The sequence below is a fragment of the Dromaius novaehollandiae genome, chromosome W (assembly GCF_036370855.1).
Source record: "Dromaius novaehollandiae isolate bDroNov1 chromosome W, bDroNov1.hap1, whole genome shotgun sequence".
Lineage (NCBI taxonomy): Eukaryota > Metazoa > Chordata > Aves > Casuariiformes > Dromaiidae > Dromaius > Dromaius novaehollandiae.
In genome coordinates this window covers 28,174,000-28,195,748 of record NC_088130.1, presented here as the reverse complement: position 1 = coordinate 28,195,748, position 21,749 = coordinate 28,174,000, and the positions used below count along the sequence as shown (strand labels likewise).

The 21,749-nt window shown below is 37.8% G+C and overlaps 1 protein-coding gene and 1 long non-coding RNA gene across 13 annotated transcripts in view; one reads left to right on the top strand and one right to left on the bottom strand.

The window, feature by feature from the left end:
- Window positions 1-21,749, top strand: part of LOC112985811 (small conductance calcium-activated potassium channel protein 2) — a 300,767-nt gene that overhangs the window by 262,462 nt on the left and 16,556 nt on the right. The window contains exon 13 of the mRNA XM_064500467.1: window positions 13,741-13,882. Within this exon, the coding sequence (XP_064356537.1) occupies window positions 13,741-13,882 (142 nt within the window). The remainder of the gene's footprint in view (window positions 1-13,740; window positions 13,883-21,749) is intronic.
- The window catches only part of LOC112985812 (uncharacterized), a 152,641-nt gene continuing 148,074 nt past the window's right edge, over window positions 17,183-21,749 (bottom strand). For 10 of the 12 annotated variants that reach the window (XR_003259838.2, XR_010385729.1, XR_010385734.1 and 7 more), the window contains 2 exons: window positions 20,379-20,548; window positions 17,183-18,745 (listed from right to left, as the gene is read on the bottom strand). This is a non-coding gene — a long non-coding RNA (uncharacterized LOC112985812). The remainder of the gene's footprint in view (window positions 18,746-20,378; window positions 20,549-21,749) is intronic. The other 2 variants (XR_010385730.1, XR_010385737.1) reach the window with 1 other exon arrangement.

Genomic DNA, 21,749 nt, shown 5'->3' with positions numbered 1-21,749 from the left:
AAAAGCTTTTTGAACTTGCTTCTCCTTTCTTGCTCACTTGGCCATCCCACTAGGAAAGAGATCTTTGGGGCCTGGCAAGTTTTGAAAATGGATGTTTCTTGTCTTGAACCAAGTTCCCTGATTTCCAAAGCCATTTTCCTGCTGGGCTGTGCCGGAGCCCGTGTGCAGTGTGAGGCCCTCCAGGCCTCTGACCACCCTCCAGGGTTTCCATTTGTCCATGGAGTAGGCAGTGCCGGTCAGGCTCTTGCTCTCCTGTAGGGCTGGGATGTGTCATACAGACTTAAACCAAGCAATGGGCCTACCCTGGTTATTCCTGCTTGCTTATTCCACCTTCTTGTCTCACGGCTTTGAAGTGTTCATGCCTTTTGGGGTCTCTGTGTGCAGCGCTGGATTTTAACGATGATGCTTGGCATGCTGCTGCGCTGCCATGAGGTATCACTTTAAAACTAACTCCTTCTGCTTCTAAAGATACAGTTTGATATCGTTCATTTTTCTGCCTTAAATCAGATATGAATCGCAAAGAGATTAACAGATCTGTCATTGCTGCCTATAGGCAAAACTTCTTCCTAATCCCTGACATTTAATATTTGCCTTATGCTATGAAACATCAAAATTAAGATCTTTATATGTTTTTATTGTACTACGGTAACCTTGGTTGTTCTTGTTATGCATATAACACAATTCAGTTTTGAATCCTCCAAAAATCTAGTTCTCCCGTGATGCCCAGTGTCAAGAAATACTACGTATTTAATAATGGTACCTCCTTTTATCCATATTTAACTTGTTTCTTTACTTTTCCATTGTATCAGTCATATCAAATGCAATGTGTATGAATTCTGTTTCCAAACTGCATACAGTTTTTGTGAAAAAGGTCTTTTTAATAGCTTGGATCAAAGACAAAAATGACTGGAATCTTTGAAAGCTTGAAGTCGGTTTTATTCCTATACAGGCATACCTCAATGATATTGCGGATTCAGTTCCAGACCACCACAATAGAGCAAATATCGCAATAAAGTGAGTAACACTAATTTTTTGCTTTCCCAGTGCATATAAAAGCTATGTTTACACTCTACTGTAGTCTATTAAATGTGCAATAGCATTATGTCTAAAAAAACAATATACATACCTTAATTAATATATACTTTATTGCTAAAAAATGCTAACCATCATCTGAGCCTTCAGCAGGTCATAATCTTTTTGGTGATGGAGGGTCTTGCCTCGATATTGATGGCTGCTGACTGATCAGAGTGGTGGTTGCTGAAGGCTGGGGTGGCCACGGCAATTTCTTAAAATAAGACAACAATGAAGTTTGCCGCATCGATTGACTCTTCCTTTCATGAAGGATTTCTCTGTAGCATGCGATGCTGTTTGGCATTTTACCCACAACAGAACTTCTTTCAAAACTGGAGTCAGTCCTCTCAAACCCTGCCACTGCTTTATCAACTAAGTTTATGTAATATTCTAAATCCTTTGTTGTCATTTCAACAATGTTCACAGCATCTTCACCAGGAGTAAATTCCATCTCAAGAAACCACGTTCTTTGCTCATTCATAAGAAGCAACTCCTCATCTGTTAGAGTTTTATCATGAGATTGCAGCAATTCAGTCACATCTTCAGGCTCCACTTCTAATTTTAGTTTTCTTGCTATTTCCACCACATCTGCAGTTACTTCCTCTACTGAAGTGTCGAACCCCTCAAAGTCATCTATGAGGTTTGGAATCAACTTCTTCCAAACTCCAGTTAATGTTGATATTTTGACCTCCTCGCATGAATCACAAATGTTCTTAATGGCATCTAGAATGGTGAATCCTTTCCAGAAGGTTTTCAATTTACTTTGCCCAGATCCATCAGAGGAATCACTATCTATGGCAGCCGATAGCCTTACGAAATGTATTTCTTAAATAATGAGACTTGAAAGTCAAAATTACTCCTTGATCCATGGGCTGCAGAATGGATACTGTGTTAGCAGGCGTGAAAACAACATTAATCTTGTTGTACATCTCCATTGGAGCTCTTGGGTGACCAGGTGCGTTGTCAATGAGCAGTAATATTTTGAAAGGAATCTTTTTTTCTGAGCAGAAGGTCTCAACAGTGGGCTTAAAATATTCAGTAAACCATGTTGTAAACAGATGTGCTGTGATCCAGGCTTTGTTGTTGCATTTATAGAGCACAGGCAGAGTAGATTTAGCATAATCCTTGAGGGCCCTAGGATTTTCGGAATGGTAAATGAGCATTGGCTTCAACTTAAAGTCACCAGCTGCTTTAGCCCCTAACAAGAGGGTCAGTCCTTTGAAGCTTTGAAGCCAGGCATTGACTTCTCCTCTCTGGCTATGAAAGTCCTAGCTTCCAATATAAGGCTGTTTCATCTGCATTGAAAATCTGTTGTTTAGTTTAGCCACCTTCATCAATTATCTTAGCTAGATCTTCCAGATAACTTGCTGCAGCTTCTACATCAGCACTTGCTGCTTCACCTTGCACTTTTATGTTATGGAGATGGCTTCTTTCCTTAAACCTCATGAACCAACCTCTGTTAGCTTCAGACTTTTCTTCCACAGCTTCCTCACCTCTCTCAGCCTTCATAGAATTAAGAGAGGTAGGGCCTTGCTCTGGATTACGCTTTGGCTCCGGGGGATGTCGTGGCTGTTTTGATCATCTGTCCAGACCACTAAAACTTTCACCATATCAGCAATAAGGCTGCTTTGCTTTCTTAGCACTCCTGTGTTCACAAGAGTAGGACTTTTAATTTCCTTCAAGACTTTTCCTTTGCATTCACGACTTGGCTAACTGGCACAAGAGGCCTGGCTTTCAGCCTGTCTCAGCTTCCAACACGCCTTCCTCACTGAGCTTGCTCATTTCTAGCTTTTGATATCAAGCGATGTGCGACTCTTCCTTTCACTTGAACACTTAGAGGCCATTGCAGGGTTATTAATTGGCCTAATTTCAATATTGTTGTGTCTCAGGCAATAGGGAGGCCTGAGGAGAGGGAGAGAGACGGGGGAACGGCCAGTCGGTGGAGCAGTCAGAACACACACATTTACTGTTTAAGTTCGCCGTCTTATATGGGCATAGTTTGTGGCGCCCCAAAACAATTACAATAGTAACATCACAGATCACCCTAACAGATGTAATAATAATGAAAAAGCTTGAAATATTGCAAGGATTACCAAAATGTGACACAGAGACACAAAGTGAGCACATGCTGTTGGAAAAATGGCGCCAATAGACTTGCTTGACGCATGGTTGCCACAAACCTTCAGTTTGTAAAGACCGCAATATCTCTGAAGCACAATAAAGCGAGGCACAATAAAATGAGGTATGCCTGTATAACTTTATTGTTACCAAAGTAGTTTATCTTTAAACAATGCTTTCTTCTCCTTTCCTCCAGGATTGCTAATTGTGAGATAAGCTGGGTAGTTGAGCATGCAGTAATACACAGCCTATATATTGTAGCAGTGCTGTGATCTAGGTGTTCTCCTGTGTGACTTGAGGCAGAAGAGATGAAGAGATACAAATTTATTTTTCTTGACTTGTTCTTCTGTTTTAATGAACTAAATGCACTGTGGTGTCTTCCTTCACTGGAGGACAAGCCATTCAGCCTATAGAAAATATATTTTACAATGATATCATTTGCGGCCAGATTTTAGTTTTCTTCCACTGTTCTCTAAAAATTTCTTTTATGAAATTGCCTCTGAGAGATAAGCCAAATCTTACTCCTAGGCAAATGTTTAACTAATAGGGTACTGGTTATTCTGGGACTACATTTTAGCAAGAGTGTTGGGGAGAGAGTCTGATCTGCTGGCTAGTACACTTTTCTGAGGGACTGGAACCCAGATTTTTCCTTAGTTATAGGATAAAACTACTGGCTTAGTCCGTTCAGTTCAGGATAGAGTTTAGGACTGGGAATCCCAAGCAGAAGCCTTCAGAATATCTCACAATTAGGTGATTAACTCTCTCAGTAATGGTGGTATGGAAGCCAGGCCCTCAGTGCTGGTATTTCCAGCTGAATAATTTTGGCAGGTAGATGCAATCTTTTGTTGAATCTAGACCTATGTAATATTTATATATTATTTTACTACCTCTTCCTATAAGTTTCTGTAATCCTTTAGAATTTCTATGCATTCTTATTTCTTACACTGACCAAAATCTTGCAATTCTGACACAGGCAAAACTTTCCATTAAAAGGAACAAGACAAACAAGCATGGTATCACATTATGTGCTTTTTAATATCTTCAAGTCTAATATATTATACTATATCATTATATCATTATATTGTAATCATTGTAGGCTACATGCCAAATTGAGTATGTTTATAACTATCATTAGCGGGTCTTTTTACTAATAAGCACACTATGTTGTGCTTTCACAAACAAATGCAGTTACCGCTGCTGCATTAAACTAGTAAGCAGAAATGGACAGATAGATTGGGAGTATGAAAAAGAAATTAATGACAGACTCTGGCTGGATAGAAATTATAACTTCTATGTGGCCAACGATGGAGTCTAAGGAAAAAGAGGCTGAGACTGTACTTTCTAAGGTGAAGAACAGACAAAAAGAAAAAACCTTCTGAAGATGATTTTTGGTTCCTTTTAACATTCTTCAGAGAGTCAGCAGTATCTGATGTAGAAGACGTAATACGCACGGGGCAAAAGGGAAGGGGAAGCTCTTAATATGCTGCAGGCAGTATGGCAGTAGCAGATTCAACGGGAGAAATGGCGCTGCTCTTACTGTCAGAAGGGGCATGGCTGCGTCCCTCCAGCCAGTGTTTCTTGGCTCTGTTTCACTGTGCTGTTGCCTCGTTCTTGTACGACAGGTGGTTACAGGAATGCAGAAATTGCCGTAAAGGAGCTGGGACAAGGTCTATCAAAATAAGCAACTTGTTTCTCAAAATGGTCATAGCAGATATTTAAAAGAATGAGCTGTAGGCAGATGGAAAGTAGTTTAGCCCAGCAGAGCTCGGTCTCTAAGAGGTAATGGTTGATTTAAGACTTAGGGTATGGCTTTCCAAGATCTTTAGTGTTATGATACTGGATCACAACAAACATACTGGGAATAAATAAATAAGTAATAGCTAAGTTTAAGTCCCCAGATGAGTGTTTTGTTTCATTATTACACTTCTAAATGTTGACGAAGAGAAGTATATTTTTACATTTTCTTTTCAGTTTAATTAGCTTAGCTATTTTATTAGAAAGGTCTTGACCTATGGAATTACATTCAAAAATAAAGCTTTATTGACTTCCAAAACATGAGATGAAGGCAAAGGCAAAGTAAGAATTCTGAAGCGTGCGTGTGTGGAAACATTTTAAGGGATGATCAGCTGAAACTCCAGCAAAAAAATAGAACAGAAATCCTGGTCCCACAGAAGTCAGTGAGTGTTTTGCTGTTGACCTTAACAGAGATTTGCTCTGGATTACACTTTGGCTTAAGGGGATGTCGTGGCTGGTTTGATCATCTATCCAGACCACTAAAACTTTCTCCATATCAGCAATAAGGCTGCTTTGCTTTCTTAGCACTCATGTGTTCACAAGAGTAGGACTTTTAATTTCCTTCAGGATTTGACTTCTGTTATGCCACTGCAGGAACCAAATAGCTTGAAATTGCTTTAAAGAACACAGTGAGGGTAAGAATATGATGTTATTGGGGAATAAGCCAAAAAGGTGGGGTTTTGGAGGGGCGTGTGTAGCAGGGGAGGGAGGCTGTTAAGCAAGGCCAGAAAAAATCCTCTTCGAACAAAACAATTTTAAAGCTTTAATAAGACCTTAGAATTTTCATATAACCTAAGGCCTTTGAAACTACAGCATTGTTCATGTTCATTGGGAAAATATGAGGAAAAGGACATTTTTTCTTAGGAAATCAGGACACACATGAGAGAATCGTGCGTGTTCATGGCAAAGGGGCACTGGGGAAGCATCTCCTGTTCTTGCCTCTGTCCGTGGGGACCGCTTCCCAAGAAGTCTGGCCATACTTCTTGCCCATCATAGAGAAAAGTCCTCATAGAGGAGTGGACATAGTAGAGATAAATTAAAGACATCTTCAGTTTGGGATACATAAAGAATATTGAGGAAGGACTTTACTGGATGGAGCCTTTTGGTGTGATTTATCTGAGGGTAACATGTTAGAATAAATGTTATCCTTTTATGCAGAATCAATGCACAGGTCAACAGTGGCACGTAACCTAGTGTTTACTTCACTAAAAACCAAATATGAAATAATTCCTGTATGATTTTCTTTGAGGAATGAGTTCTTCCTATTGCTAGTCAAATAATGCACAGGCTTTTTGGATAAATTAAAAAATTGTAATAAAACCATGAAGAGCAGTTCATGCGTATCTGAAATATGTTCCAGCTATTATGCTGCTGTGAAAAAAAGATGTGTTCAGGTGCAGTTTTTCAGGTCCAGGTTTTCTGAGTTTGGAATTTCTTTATTGTTTCTACAAATACAAGGGTTTTACATTTCAGAAAATTTGAAATATTGGTAGTAAGAAGTGGTTCTTTTAAAATGTCTGAAAAAAGATGACTTTTTAAAATGTTGTTGTTGTGTCATGTATTGTACATTTAGGCATCGGTTTCTGGAAGAAGCCTGTGTAAGATCTTAAATTTTGACATTGGCTTTAATATAACACAAACTATACTTGATTACTAACGCCCATGGTCCGATGAATAGCTTTTTAGTGATTTTAGGAGGAAATGAATAACTAACACATCTTTGCTGTTCAAAGAGAACTTTGAGGTAGGGGGTAAACTTTTTCAGAAAAAACATGTTTATTAGCTAAAAAAATGTGTGTTCGGATTGCCTCAAAATGCAGTGTTTGTTTCAATATTTTATTTTAATCTGCTTTACACTTTTTGTTTAGAAATTCAATTTTATTTAGTTATAAAACCAGGTAAATACATATAATTGGAGCATAATATTCTAAACTAATTTAAAAGAAGAAATCCGGTTATAACTGTTTATTCAAATCCACAGTAGGAAGAAAAGAATTGCTGTCATCGCATCTGTAAAAATTTAAGCATTGTAATAATAGTTAAAGTGGAAATGTAACAATAGTTAAAGAGGAAATCAGAAATAGAAAAGATATCTAATTCAATCTCAGCCATTGCTGGTATAGTTAAGTCCTACAAAACACGTAAGGAAGATCTTAACTTGTTATGAATTTTCATAGCTCCATTTCATCCTAGGAACTATTTCATCCAGCCTCAGATGTGCTCCATTCTCTTTTTGTATTTACTGGAAAAATAAACTAGTCTCAGTGCGTTAGAAGCTACAGAGTTGGTGTATTTGTTGAAATTACTTTGAGGGAGAAGCTGATAAATATGCTTGGCCTGCCACTATATCATATCCTTTCCGGGGGGACCCCTTAGGATCACGAACAATTTGTATTCCTCCAGAAAAGAAAGTTAAATGGAATCTTAGTGGATTGCTGTCTGTTACAATATTCAAAGGTTCCCAGTCATTCTACATGTAAAATTGATCCAACAGAGTCTCCTTAAAACTCTTTCATGTTTAGTTGAGGCAGGTGAAAATGTTTTTGATAATAACAGAACTGAGATGGTCCAGATGCTCTGGAAAGGGATGTGTGTGACATGCATTTCAGGCAATGCTAGGAACTTCCATCCCAACATTCAGGATTACGCCCAGTCTTCAGACCAACTGCAGCATCTTTGGTATATCCAGATTATGCTTGTAGCCAAATGTCTTCTCCTGGGGTGGTGGAAACTCTTTCCATCTCCCAAGGCTGCACACAGGTATAGCAATTAAGATATACTGATTTAGTAGAATATCAGCTCTCTACAGCTTCAAGAAAACAAGGGAAGACCTTGGCCAGTTGAAGCTGAACAGAAGTTTGGTATCCTTTGGAAAAAAATAGCAATTAGTCTTTATTGCTCTAATAGCAGGTTACCCGTTGCCCAGGCATCGTGAGGTAGATCTCTGAAAGCAGCTAGAGGTTTAAATTCTTTTCTGTCTGCTTGCTTATGTTGAAACTGAAATTTATATTCAAGCATAATGATGTTTCTTTAAAACATGCCCCCTCACCCTTCTATGTGTGTTGATTTCTCTATCACCTCTGTCATTCTTTCTCTTTTAGACTATTCTTCCTATTCATCTTAGTTAACAAAACATAAATGCTAGTTATGTATTTGTATTTAACATTCCTCTGTTGGATTTGTTAGTTTTTCTTTTCCATTACTCCACAAATATTCTTAATTAAGAGAAAAATAATTAACATTTTTACCCCTGCAGAAACAATCCAGACTGTTGACTTACACCTTCTCTCTCGGTTGGGTTTAGAATTGTTACAGTTGTGAATCTCTGTAAAATCCAGATGTTTGCCTTAGCACCTTGCACTTCCATGAAGCCTTTTTTGTGACAGGAATATTTGGGGGAGGTCAGATATGTTAGAAAAAAAAAGGAGTGACATTCCACCTCTCAAACAATCTTTCTGATCCTGGACCCACTAAGATAGGCAGAAGTTCCATTGACTTCATTAGTCTCAGTCAGGGCCTTTGTTTCATCATCTTCTTTTTTTTCTTTCTTTCTTTTCTTTCTTTCTTTTAAACAGGAGGAAATGAGAAGGAATAAGAGGACGTGTCTGTGATTGTCACTATATTAAAAGAAAAAAATCTGCCAATATCTACTATCTAACTAAGACTAAAGAGGCACTTAGTAACAGAAAGGCTTAATGCTGTGGGAGAGCTCTAATAGCTAGTTACATCAATCATTGTCTCAACTGAGTCTTGACAAGAATCTGATTTAATGGGCTGAGCCTGTTTCCAGCCGTTGTTAGTCTAAAAGTTTTTAAGGTTTAACAAGACCAAACTCAGCCTGGATTGGCATTGTATTGCTAACTGGGAAATTCTGTATGATTACTACACCAGCAGTCCATTTTCTTCCCTACAGAAAGGGTGATCTTTTCAACTTATTTTTTAGTTCTTTCCTTGAGTTGTCCTGGAAAGGAAAACCAAAGAGTGCAGAGTTATCAGAGGCTGTCCAAGGAGGCAAAATAAACTGCACTGAAGCTGCTAAGTGTGAATAAATGCATCAGTGGTTAAGTTAATGTTATATTTTATTTCTTCTTACTCATCACTTTTCAAGATGAATGTGAGTTAGATGTCAAGATTAAATCAATGGGTGATAACTATGTGCACCTAAAAAGTAGATGTTGTATCAGTTAATTGAAACATCATCAAATATGAACATAATTCTGAAGGAAAACAATACTGAAAATTATACTGAGAGTGAATCCAGAAGAAAAGGACTGCTGTTTGGTGAGGAATTTGGAATATTGCCTTGACAACCCAAACCACTGCAGTACTGTCAGTTGAAGAATATATTTGTGTCTTCTTGAGATGAATGGTAAAACTCCCACGCAGTTTGGCTTGAGGAGGAATCAAGTCATTCTATTTTTGCAGAGATCTAATCATTCAGCTGTTTTTTGGCTTAAATTAGAATAGTCTCAGGACTGATACATGCTGGTTTCTGAGAACCAAATAGTGGCTTTTCACAGGATGAGGATTGTCTGGAGAGTAGCATGTTCTAGCTCTAGCACCACCTGCCTACTAGCACATTCTTTATTAGAGAAGAAAAGAAAAGGTGATAAATAGGACTTATGCCTGTGTGGCTTCAGCCAAGGATTTTCCTACCTCAGGGAATACACCACTATTCTAAATGGCCCTTTATTCTGTTGCTGTGTGAGGCTGGATGTGATCCAGAAAATCAGCCTGTTCATAGCTGCAGTTTTAACACAAAATATTAGCTCTTATCTTCTATTTTAAGTGGCTCACTGTGTTTCTAGTGCTGGTTTTTATTGACTGAGAATTGTGGGCTTTAAGTAGTTAAATAAATACTTTTTTCCAGTGAGTCTAATTAAAAGAACAGCATCTTTATCAAAAATAAAATCTTAAACTAAGGATTAATGCCAAAAAGCTCCAACTCTGGAATCTGATTGATAATGACTGGATTTTATTTTGTGTTGAACTTGTTTTCTGAAAAAAAAAAAAAAAGTTTCTTTTTCTTTCTTTTCCTGAAGCTTTTGGTTTGTTTTTCCAAGCTTTTCATAGTGTCTGTGCCAGTTAACCATATATTCTTATCAAGTTTGAGAGCTCTAAACTGTAGAGTGAATGGATAATTTAGGAACAATGTAGTTGTGTTCTGGTGTTATTTACATCGAAGTTGGCTTTCACATCCAGCCAGAATGAGGAAATGTTTGTATTAGTTGGTGGCTGCTTAATGACAGTGAACAAGATATAGCTTTGTTCTGGCTAGTTGTGTGGATGGGTTTTCTCTTTAGTGTAATCTCCGTTGCAGTTGGCTCTGTTGAAGACAATCTCAATACTGAACTGAAAAATACAGTGGTGCGAGTGACTGTTTTTCTCAAGCCTTCTGGTGACTTGAGTGGAACACATTAGAGCTGGATTGATGGAAAAACTAGGGGAAGTTTAATTGCCGCTTTATGTGTTTTACTGTTCCCTGGAAAATGGAAGAATCTTGGGGTTGTGATATGTGTAAAAACAAGTCAGAGAGGTAATGAGGAATTTTTTTCCCCCTCCCCAAAACAAAGCCGTTTAAATGTCTCCTGTGCTCATTTTCAGTTGTTGTTCCCAGGGCTGTACAAATATGATATTGCAATTTCTACTTTTTAAGAAATTCCTCTTCATGCCTTCCTTTTTTGATATAGATGTAATGATTCTTTACTTGATGGTAGACACAGTGTAGCCAAAATTGTAACTTCTAAGTTCTGTTTTTGCCTCCACTCAGGTCAAAAGAAAAACTCCCCTGGCTTTTCTAGTTCATGCTTGAATCCTCAGTGATCATATTAGATAAATACATAATGAAGCACTTGAAAATCTATTCAAACACTCCTGTAATGTTATGAAAATCAGAAGGATTTAGGCATGTACCAGAATTATTAACCACAGAAATTCAAAAATCATGAGTCAGGCTACAAAATAAACAAGACATATATAAGCCTCATTCCTGTAAGTCTGTCTTAGAAAGTATGAGATTATCAGGACAGTAGTCTCCCTTTCAGGTTGCCTCTGTTTTTCTTATGGATTTTTAATGTGAGAAGTTACTCTTTCAACTTCCTCCATGCAGTTGTGATAGAAAGGATTTTTTTGATGTTGTTGGAAGATGAAATTATGTTTTAATTGCCATGCTCGAGGAGTTGAGCCCACAGAGAGGACAGAAAGTATCCTTTGCACTTTGGTCACAATAAAATCGTAAGTATTGATGATGATTTAAAAATTGAGTGTGCACATCATTTGTTTGCTGAACTATAATCTTAAAATCATAACCAGATGAAATATTCAGAGTAGAAAATCCAAAAGAGCTGAGCTAACAAGATAGAAACATTTGAACAGGTCCTTGAAGTGCGCTACTAAATATGGATGCAGATGGCTTTAATGAATATTTCATCTAAGGGACCTTACTAATTAAGATCCACATCTCCAATGAAACCTAAAATACTGTTGTTGATCGTTGTGCTTTTTTAGTGTAACCCTATGTCACCTTTGTTAAATGATCTATATATAGATTGAGTTCTGTATTTTCTGGAATAAATAAAAGGGGATCTATAAAGGCTCCATTATTTTTACACCGTGTTGCTCAAGGTTTGAGAGAGAGCTTTTGGCAGTCTTTACCTGAAACAGGTATTTATTTCAGGAGCGCAGTAACTTGTATTCAAATGTTCCATTTTCAGTCATATCAACATTTCTGAAATTATCTCCACGTAGGGCTGAAATTTTGCCAGGATGTAACAATTCGGACGTTCACATAGGAAAAAAACCCAAAGCATCGCTTTCCTTCATCTTTGTAGGTAAATTGTTTTCTATCTGAAATACAGAAATGGCCAGGTTCAAAACCAAAACATGGGCATTATAGAAATGTCTTTAAGTATTTGTGTAAGCATTTATTTATATTTAATTGAGTTGCCAGCTTTGGAGTATCTGTTGTGGTTTTAGCTCATTTCTGTGAAGCTTATCCAAAGCCTATGGGTTATGGCACTTATGTGATATTCTGAAGGGACTTACATGATACATGGGCTTTCTTCTGGCCTCCTGAATGGGATGAATACAGCTCTCTCTGTGCATCCATATATTTCACACTCTTTAATTGCAAAATTCATTAAATGAAGACTAAAACCCATAACATTTAGTGCAGCATCAAAAAAAAAAAAAAGCCATGTCAGATCTCTTTGTGATTGGGCAGAGCTCTGTGGTAATGAGTTAAATAGAGCTTGCTGTTGTTTTCGTTCCTACCCTTGTTACTGTTGTCGTTATTGTTATTTGTGCTACTGTCATCCTTAGGAGCTCCAACAGCAGACTGTTATGGTGTTGTTCTAGATGCTGCAATAGCAGAACAAAAAAAATTCAGAAGTTTATATAAAGTATGTGAGAAAGACAACATTTCCACCAACAGAGAGAAGAGTACAGGCGACCAGTGGAACAGCTTGGGTTGCAATGATAGCTGTATTTGGGCAGTCAAAGAGTTTGTAAGTCCTTGCAACCATGAGGGCATAGGTGAGGCTTTGAAGAACAGAATGAAAGTATTCTGCAGATACATGCAAGGAATATCTTGCAAGCGAGAGAACAGGGAATTTCCTGAAGCTGGTTTTGTATTCCTGCTCCATCACTGAGAGTGAGGTCCGGAAAGGAAGAAAACTGAAGCAATTATTTCAGTGGTGGAAAGTGGGTTGCTCATGGATTTGTGAGCGAATTCCCCTGTGGCACCCTGTGACCCACTGTGAGACACTGATTTGGGGATTAGCTAAAATAATACCCTTGAGGATCCAACAGCATAGATAACTAACCTGAGGCTTCACAGCAGCTGCAGGGGTTATTGCAACCTTGAGATTGTCTCTGTTGAAGAGCTACTCTGTATCTGGGAAGCAAAATTGAATCTACATTAATCCGTTAGGCCTTTCTTCCTGCAGAGAGAGTGGTAACAGCAGGTTTTATCCCTAAAACAGGTCTTAATGGCTTCTCAGTTGATTAGGTCTGTATGTAATGTGAAGACTAGATTATTCAATTGAGCTTGTTTTCTATAAAGGAGAAAATGAACATATTCCATTAGAATATTAAAACTAAGACACCAAATGGCACATCAGAAAATTGCATTTCATAGCTGACATTAACACAAAAGGGAGACTTTCTTATTTTTAAGGTGAAGATCTTGTGGTGATGAGAAATACAATAGCATGCAGTTCTATTTATCTTGAACATGCTGAAGGAGAGTGAGGATCCTAGGTTGTTTAATTCAGCATTCATTCACGTGACAGTTCGTTGTTAGATTTCTGCTTACAGAGTTACATTTAGGCCGAGGAGATGGAGATCTGCTCTGCTCTCTGCTTGCCCACACATCCATCTCTGACTTCCATATATGCCTGAGACAGCAGCATCTATAGTAGACTGATGTCTTATGCAACTGCAGAGGATCAAGAGGACTTGTACCCCCCCATGAAGAGATTCTATTAAAAAACAAGGTTTTCGCTATTTTAATAATAACAGAATACTGAAGTATAAAATGTCATGAGCATCTCTGCTGCTTGTGCTATTGCTGTACCTTCTGGTTCTTTACTGCTAATGTCATTGTATTTGAGTTTTATATTATCTCTTATAATTGCTTTCAAAAAAGAAATAATGACAAGAGGAGTTGGATCATCAGATAGTGATATCCCTTTCTGACAGCACAAAAATTTACTACAAGTTTTTGTGATAAAGTTGTTGTTTTCTTTTTCTTTTCAGGTACCATGATCAACAGGATGTTACTAGCAACTTTCTTGGAGCAATGTGGTTGATTTCAATAACTTTTCTATCCATTGGATATGGTGACATGGTACCTAATACATACTGTGGGAAAGGAGTCTGTTTACTCACTGGAATCATGGTGAGTGTTCCTGAATTTATTTACCGGATATGAGATTAAGTTTGCTGGAATTAGTCCCAGAACTCTTGGCTGGCAAAACAAAAAGCTTGCAGAGTGTATAGGCTTACTTTCACCACTCCCAAAGTCTCTCATTCCATATTGTGGAACGGAGGGCTTTCGTCCTCTAGAGGTAAAATGAAGAGCTGTGTAATGAAATACAGAGAAACAAATTCCACCCTAATGTAATTTGCAGCTTCAAAATCTCAATAGAGTCTTTCATTAAATGTTACGATGCCACATTTTCTGAATTATCTTTAGACATGTGTGACTTGACCACTACTAATAAGGAACCTACAGATCTGACGTTTGCTTCTTAAAATTAAGTTACTTACAGGCACAGAACAGTGGTGGTGGCTAGTGTGCATAAGCTTTTTGGCTGTGCATAGTTTTCTACATTGTTTCTTATGAGTCTAATACCATACAGTCCACAAGCTTCCATTGCTCTAAGTGGTTTTATGTAGTGCCATTTTCATTATGAGTTTTTGCAGGCCATTGATAAAATGCAGCAATTGTTAGTAGATACATATTCAGTACATATTTATTAGATGTACCTCATGTCTAATTTCAGTTTTTGTGTATTGCACCATTTGGCCAAAGGTGCAATTTGGCAGGGAGCAGGACAATAAATTACTGTCTTGGAAACTTCTAGGTATCTACAGTAAATTTGAAGTAATAAGGCTCCTGATCCTGCCACTTCTATTTGTGTAAAGCTCCTGTGTAAATTTCCCTATGAGTGAGAAAAACAGGATGGGCATCATAATATAATATATCTGACAGTAACATATATATATATATATATATTTATTTCTGCTTTCTTATCTATTGATCATAAAAGTAACGCAGCTCAAATATCTACCTTTTATTAAACTGGTATATTGGGATTATGGCTGAAAAAAATGGTGGCAAAAAGTTTCTTCTTTTTAACAGGTGTTTTGGTAAATCTGTTATTTATAAATATATGTATGTTTTGTCCAGAAAGTAAAATAGATCAGTGCATTATTTTACTGTTGAAGATTTCTTTCCAAATGCTTCTTTTTTTTGTTTTTGTTTTTAATTTTTAACATCTGACAGATTTCAGGTCCTTGACCTTTATTGAGAAGGACTTCTAGTGCATTTTGGTGGTGGTGGCACATGCATGTCTCTTTAAATACAGTTTTTAATTTAGTTGGAAAATACAGGCTGAAGAGGAATGACTCAGAAGGCTTTTCTAAAGGCTGTTGACTAAGCTCAAATCTGCCATCTTCTGGGGTATTTGCCTTTGTTCCTCATTCTCAGAAGGATTTTGATGCCAAAGAGGATAAATAGTGCCATAAGTTCATTAGGAAAAGAGGAGAACAAGTAGCACATATTGCCACACGGATGTGCAGAAAGGGGACTCAACTCTGTTATAATGCTTTTCTTCTTCCCAGAAACCATTTAGAAGTAAGAAGCAAATGCTTTGGGATGCAAGTATCAGATCGTTATCCCTTCTCATTACAATCTCTGACTAGGCTTTTCTGAACAAAACCAGCCAAATTCTGGATTAACTTGTGTTGAATATGCACTCAAAACAAATTGTTCTGCACTCTTGGCATTTTCAGTATGAAAAAACATACAACAACAGAAATTTTAGGAGTTTCAAATCCCTGCAGAAGTGCAGTAAGAATATTAGTATTGATACAAATCACGCATAGGTTTCACACTGCTACCGGGTTTATGTTGATGTAAATGACATCAGCATCTGGACTGGTCTTAAAAGTTTGATGGGCGTGGGTAGCCTATGCAGTTTTATTACAATGAGAACAAGGCAAAAATGAAATCACAGAAACGCTCTCCAAATTATTTCAAGTGTTATTCTACACGCTGGTGAATGAACCACACAGAAGGTGAAATTATAAGCTATATTTGTAATTTTACTTATGATAGCACCGTTTGGCTTCTGGTCTAAAATTATTTACAGTGGTTGTTTCCTTTGTTTTGGAGAGAAGCTTAAAGTGCTAGTTAATGTATACTGTTTGCATATATAGAGTGCTGGTTAATGTATACTACGTTTGCATATATAGCTTTTCTTTTTCACAGCTGAAATAAGATGCCTTTGAAAATTTGGGTTGTAAAATGTACAGATGATACTCACCCTCATGTCTTTGATTTTTTTTTTTTTTCCCCATGATTTAAAAATTCTGCAACTACCTTAGAAGCACTAGGACTCTGAACACTCAGAAATACGTACATAGTCAGAATCACATGATAATGAATTTGGGATAAATACCTAGAGACACAGAAAGAAAGCATTCTTGACAAAAAAAGGGGTCAGGTAGTTAGAGAGTGATGTTAGTTAAAACAGTATGGGAAGTCTTGACCCTTAATTGCATTTTAAAGGACATCAGTAATGTGGCTTTGGTAAACTGTCATCTTTGACAGGAAAATTATGGAGCAAGGGGACAAATTCAGATGTTGAAATTAATGATTTCTTTTGGTAAAAGATCTGAAAGATAAGCAGTATGAAACAGTGAATATATTAATGAAGTCTAGGCCAGAAGATCTGTTCAAGACCGAAAAGCTCATAGGGTTTACGTATAATTCTTTAAAAACAACTACTCTTTTGAAACCTGTACAGTAACTAATTTATGTTTATTGTGGAAAAGATAAGATCCTAAAAGAACAGGCTTACAAATTTCCATTTGCAGAGGAATGATGGATAGTCTAATTAAAAGATACACCAGAATAACTGTGAAATGAATATAACAAGTAAAATCAAACCGTTTGTGTGATTTTTAGAGAAAAATGTAATTCCCTAGCATCTGAAGTAGCACATACGTTGTTAGACTAGTGCGATCAATACCTCGAGAGGGCTCCTTTTGTGTCCTCACCCTGCTCACAGAGGAGCCCAGGTGTGCGCTGGCTCTCCTCCCACTTCTGCCTTAGGATTTGCTTTCTGTGGGATGGAAATTGGACTGCGTGAGCTGAACCTGCATTGGGCTCCAGCCAGGGAAGTCAACTTTATGCAGTCTGCTGACAGCACTGTTAAAACTGATAGCTGTTGCTCTCTTGAGACATTGGTTCAAGTGACATGTTTTAAATTCTGCAAATACATACTCCCGGAAAACAGGATAAACTTTAAATATATTCTGATGATGCTAAAAGAAAAAAAAGCACTTGAGAATTATTAAGAGTAGGCCACTAAAGAAAGAACTCTGAGTAATATATCAGAACAATTGAACAAGCAAAAAGAAAACCATGAACCATTTGGCTTTTGAAAAAAGAGGAGAAATACCAAAAGAATGTGTTCTGCCATATTGAACAATTTAATTTTTGATCTTGCAGAGCACATAAACATGCGAATCATTAATGAAAGTATTGAAACAGGACAATACAGAGTCGGTGGCATGAGTAAATACAGATGCTTTTAATAAACTGGCAAGAGAAGCTAACCTGGGTAACCCCCTCTTAATTAGCGATCAGTGTTTTTTCTAATGTAACTTCACTTGGCAGTAGTAGTAGACTATGGACCAGGTAGGCCATAAATCTAATAGTGAACGTGCCTGCCACCCTCTCTACGCATCAGGTAGGCATGCAGATAGTGAAGGATGGATGAAATATGAGTGCCATCTTCTGTATCAGAACAGGATATGGAAGAGATGGGGAGATCCACGCAGTCTTCACCGTGCCATGCGATGCATCTGAATTTTGTCTGTCCACCAAATATGCAGGGGTTGTCAGTGCACACTCCAACAGCCCTCACAGGTCCTGGTCAGCAGGCTGAGCTCAGCTACAGGTGCAGCACTTTGTTCATGCCACTGTTAACGTCAGCAGCACTGCTTATACATGGACAGTGTTTTCACCTGCTGAACTATTTTATAGAATCAGGATGTCAGAGAGATTTGCCAGTTTTTCCTTGATTTATGAGGAGTATATCAAAGCAAAAATGTAAAGAAGGATAGTAGAAACTAGTAGAAGTTTGGGAAGCTGCATCATAACTGACTGCAAAATTGGAAGAATGAGAATGAATAAATGAACTATTAAAAATATATGAAGAATATGGAGGATATCGAATAGCTCCTTGCCTAGTATGAGAACAGGTGGTCTATCTGGCTCCATTAATACCCATTACATTTGAAATAAATAAGTAGAAATGCTTCTTCCTGCTACATATAGTCATTCTGTGCAATTCATGTTGCAATTACTGAGTAAATCTGTATTTATGGGTAATTTTTACAGATCTGTATGAACTTTTTGTTGTTATGCAAGATAAAATAATAGCAATACATTCTTATGGCTTCAAATACAGGATCTTCTGCGAGGTTTGAGAAGGGCTCTTTTGCTTTTACGTGCAGCATTATATGGGGAGCTAGTACATTATTGTGTGGTGCAGAGTTAAGGATTGCCTTCCTGAAGAGCATTGTCAACAGCAAGAAGCAGACTTGACAGAACTAGTAGGTCAAACCTATGTTCCTATGACAAAATGGGTGAGTTGCAGCTGTTATAACTGTTCAATCACAGGCTGCACAGCGTGGCTGGCTAAAGCTTGAATGAAGATTGTTTTAGATCAAATAAATTTCCTATAGGATTTTCACGTTGGCCTCATTGTTGCTGAAATTGTAGCTCAAATGCTCTTCTTATTAAAATGAACACCAGAGAGCTCATTAAGCCAATGAGGGAAGCATACAAATGTTGAAGGTATTCTTCAAGTTGCAGTATAGAGGTGGGTAAGGAGGAGATGAGGTGTTTCTTCTAGAAAATTTTTGAGTAGCATCTTTTAACTCCTGAATCTGAACCCCACTCATGTAGGTGAGTAATTCTGTAACTGCAGAGTTAACATTGGCTGCAGATCTCCTGGGAAGATTCCTGAATAAAAGAAAAGGAAGGTAAACAGCAGATTTCAGTGGTGACGTTTGAAAACTGTTTTATTTTAAGAACTTTCCATGGATAATGTACCAAAAGATCATAAATTATTTTGCATTGTAATGCCTAAAACATTGTGGGATTCTTATGAAAACTTTTCTTTACATCATTTAATTCTGTAATTAGGTGCAGAAACATGGAATTGCTTACAAAACACAGAAATCTATTCTGAGTTACGCTCAAAGAGCTGAAAAGATATTCTTAAGACTAATACACTGCCTTGTGAATATGGTTGAACTGTAGAAGTGACTCAATTTTCTGTAATAGCAGTAAGAGGATAATAGATTGTATTGCCATTTGAAGGTTTACCTAGAGCATTCTGCACATTTATCAAGAGTCTGTAGTATTTTTATCATTTCTCCTATCTGGTGGTAAAAGGTCAGAGCAATGAGGTGAACAGCTTTGTCAATGAGAAGCCTACTGGAGGAATTTCAAAAATCTAGAACGCAGCTTGGTTTTTACTTCCCTGACAGTACAGGAAAATGTGAAAAGCTTTTCATGCAGATTGGTAGCATTTCAGGTCCACTTCTCAGCTATATGCTAGAATATAATTCATTTCATTGTGAGAATTTGGTAATAAATGTAAGTGACCTCAGGGTTCAGAACAGTTTGTGTTCGTTCCTTCTAACGTAACACAATGTAAATGGATGATGTGTCAAGCAGAAACATACAATGGAGAAGAGAGTTAATGATGCTCAAATTATTAGGGTTGAAACTAGTAGTAGTTGGGCTGGTCAGAATTTTTTCAGCTCCTTCATTATTGTTGTTCCAGCACACCAGTTTGCCAAAATGGGAACTTTTCTCAGGAATGTAGTTATTTCTTCTGGGTTGTTTTACAACTATGGCTTGTTGGGATGAAATTTTTAGCTGAAGTAAGAAAAAATAAAGGAGGAACATAAAATTACAAAAATGAAGTTGAATAGTTCCTGAGAGAGAAAGAGAGCATGTGAGCGATCCCTGGGGCAGTAGTGGTTAGGGCAGTAAGCTGGATTGTGAAAGAATGGCAGAGGCAGTCTTCTGTCTCCACTTGAATAAACAAAATCTTCTGGAAGGTGTAACCATCTTTTAGAATTGGAAAACAAACAAACAAAAAAAACCCCTCACTCAGAAGGTCTTAATTTCATCCTGATAGAATAGGGAAGTTTTTGAAGTGTCAGAGGACATAGAAACGGTTTCCCTCTTAGATGTAATTAGGAATTACGGTTGCATTTCAGCAAGTTCAAAGGCAGTCAGTTACTGACTGGAATGGAGAGCAGTTCTCCCAAGATACCTTTGTTTACATAAATATGACTGGAGCAGAATGTTGTTGTAGGAAAACTTTTGCTTTGTTTTGAAAAAAAGTAATTTGATTTGGTTTCATCTGCAATACATTTGGATTTTAATAGAGCAATTGTTTTATACCTTTACAAGTATTCTCATGGAAGTTTGGTATTTACACTCTCGGGGTTGCATGATTTCCTGTGACAGACATTGGACAAGAGCATCATTGGTAGCCTCATCCTGAATTACTAAACTAATGTTTCCCATCAGCTTTATAGGCTGTTCAGCCTGCCAGTTAAGGGAAATCAGATTTCACCTCCTTGTTCAGCAACGAGGTTTTGCATGCCAGGCAGAACAATTTCATCACGATCTCCAGTGGGCTTTTCAGCTGTTATGATGATTGAAGGCTTCCCAGGAGCCCATCCGGGGGGTGCACTCACTTCTTGGGCTTGTTCGAGTTAGCGCTGCCATCATTTACAGTTTTACCTAGTGGAAGAGAGACTGGCTTTGTTTTACAAACCATTACTTCCTGCGCTGTCCCACGAGCCTTTCTCAGTACTCCTCTTGCATTACTAAAGTAAAAGAGTTTACTACATAGCTATCGCTCACCTGCCATTACCCCTTACTGCTCATCTGCTGTATTACAGAAGTTGAAATGTTGCAACCAAATTTTAGCTGTGGTACAGACTTACAAACTCCACTAAAGACGTTAGTAGCCAGCCAAAATATTAAATATATGGAAGTATAAATAATGCAAAACTATTTTAGGTCACATTTTTGGCTGAGATGGTATAGTTGTTGTCCTATTACTTATCCTACTTTGTTTCGGTGTTGTAAGATTACATCTCTCTCTCAGTAAACAACGACAAATGCAAAACCACACTTATATGATACCATTTCCATAGCCTCTGTCTGTCTCATGGATGGATTCCTCCCTCAATTTTTTCATTGCTTGTTTTGGAGAGCTTTTTGTTTTTGTTTTTTTACTTCAAGCAAGATTTTTTTATTATTTCTTTTTTCCTCCCTGGGTAGTCCAGTAAGTCCACCTTCTAGAGAGCCAAATGAGCAGAGTATCTGTTTAAATTCTTACAGGCTTTTCATTTTATGCAGAGCAGCAGGAGGAATGTTGTGCCTTTTCTGGTGCAGAGCTAAGTTTCCCACCAAAGCCATATGTCTGCAAAGCGGACCTTCTCTCTCCCTCAGTGGATCCCAAGGGATATGAGCAAGAAATGTGGCAGCTGCCTTCTTTCAGCTACAGGCAAGTATAGCAGGACATTTTTGTGACAACTACAGTACTAAAGACTGCACTTCACTTCCAGTCCAGCTAAATCAAAGCTGCAGGCAGACGTTCAGCAGAGCCACTGATACACTGTATTGCTTCCTTTCTCACCAGTAGGCACCCTTCAGGCATATATATGACCTCCAGGCAGTCAAAGTAGTTGCAGAAATTGCCCAATTCACTGCTGTCCTGTAAATGCGTTTTGGAACCTTACCAAAGATGGAACCAAGTGGAAATGCCAGAGGCATTTACTTAAAGGAGTGTAGGGTGTCTTGAGTCCCAGGTTTTTAAGCTGCTGACCAAATGCTGCTTTCAGTGCAGGTTCTCAGATAGTGCTAACCATTCTTTGTCTTAGCTTTTAAACAAGACAACAAAAAGAATTCCAAAACATAACCTTTAAGTGAAGAC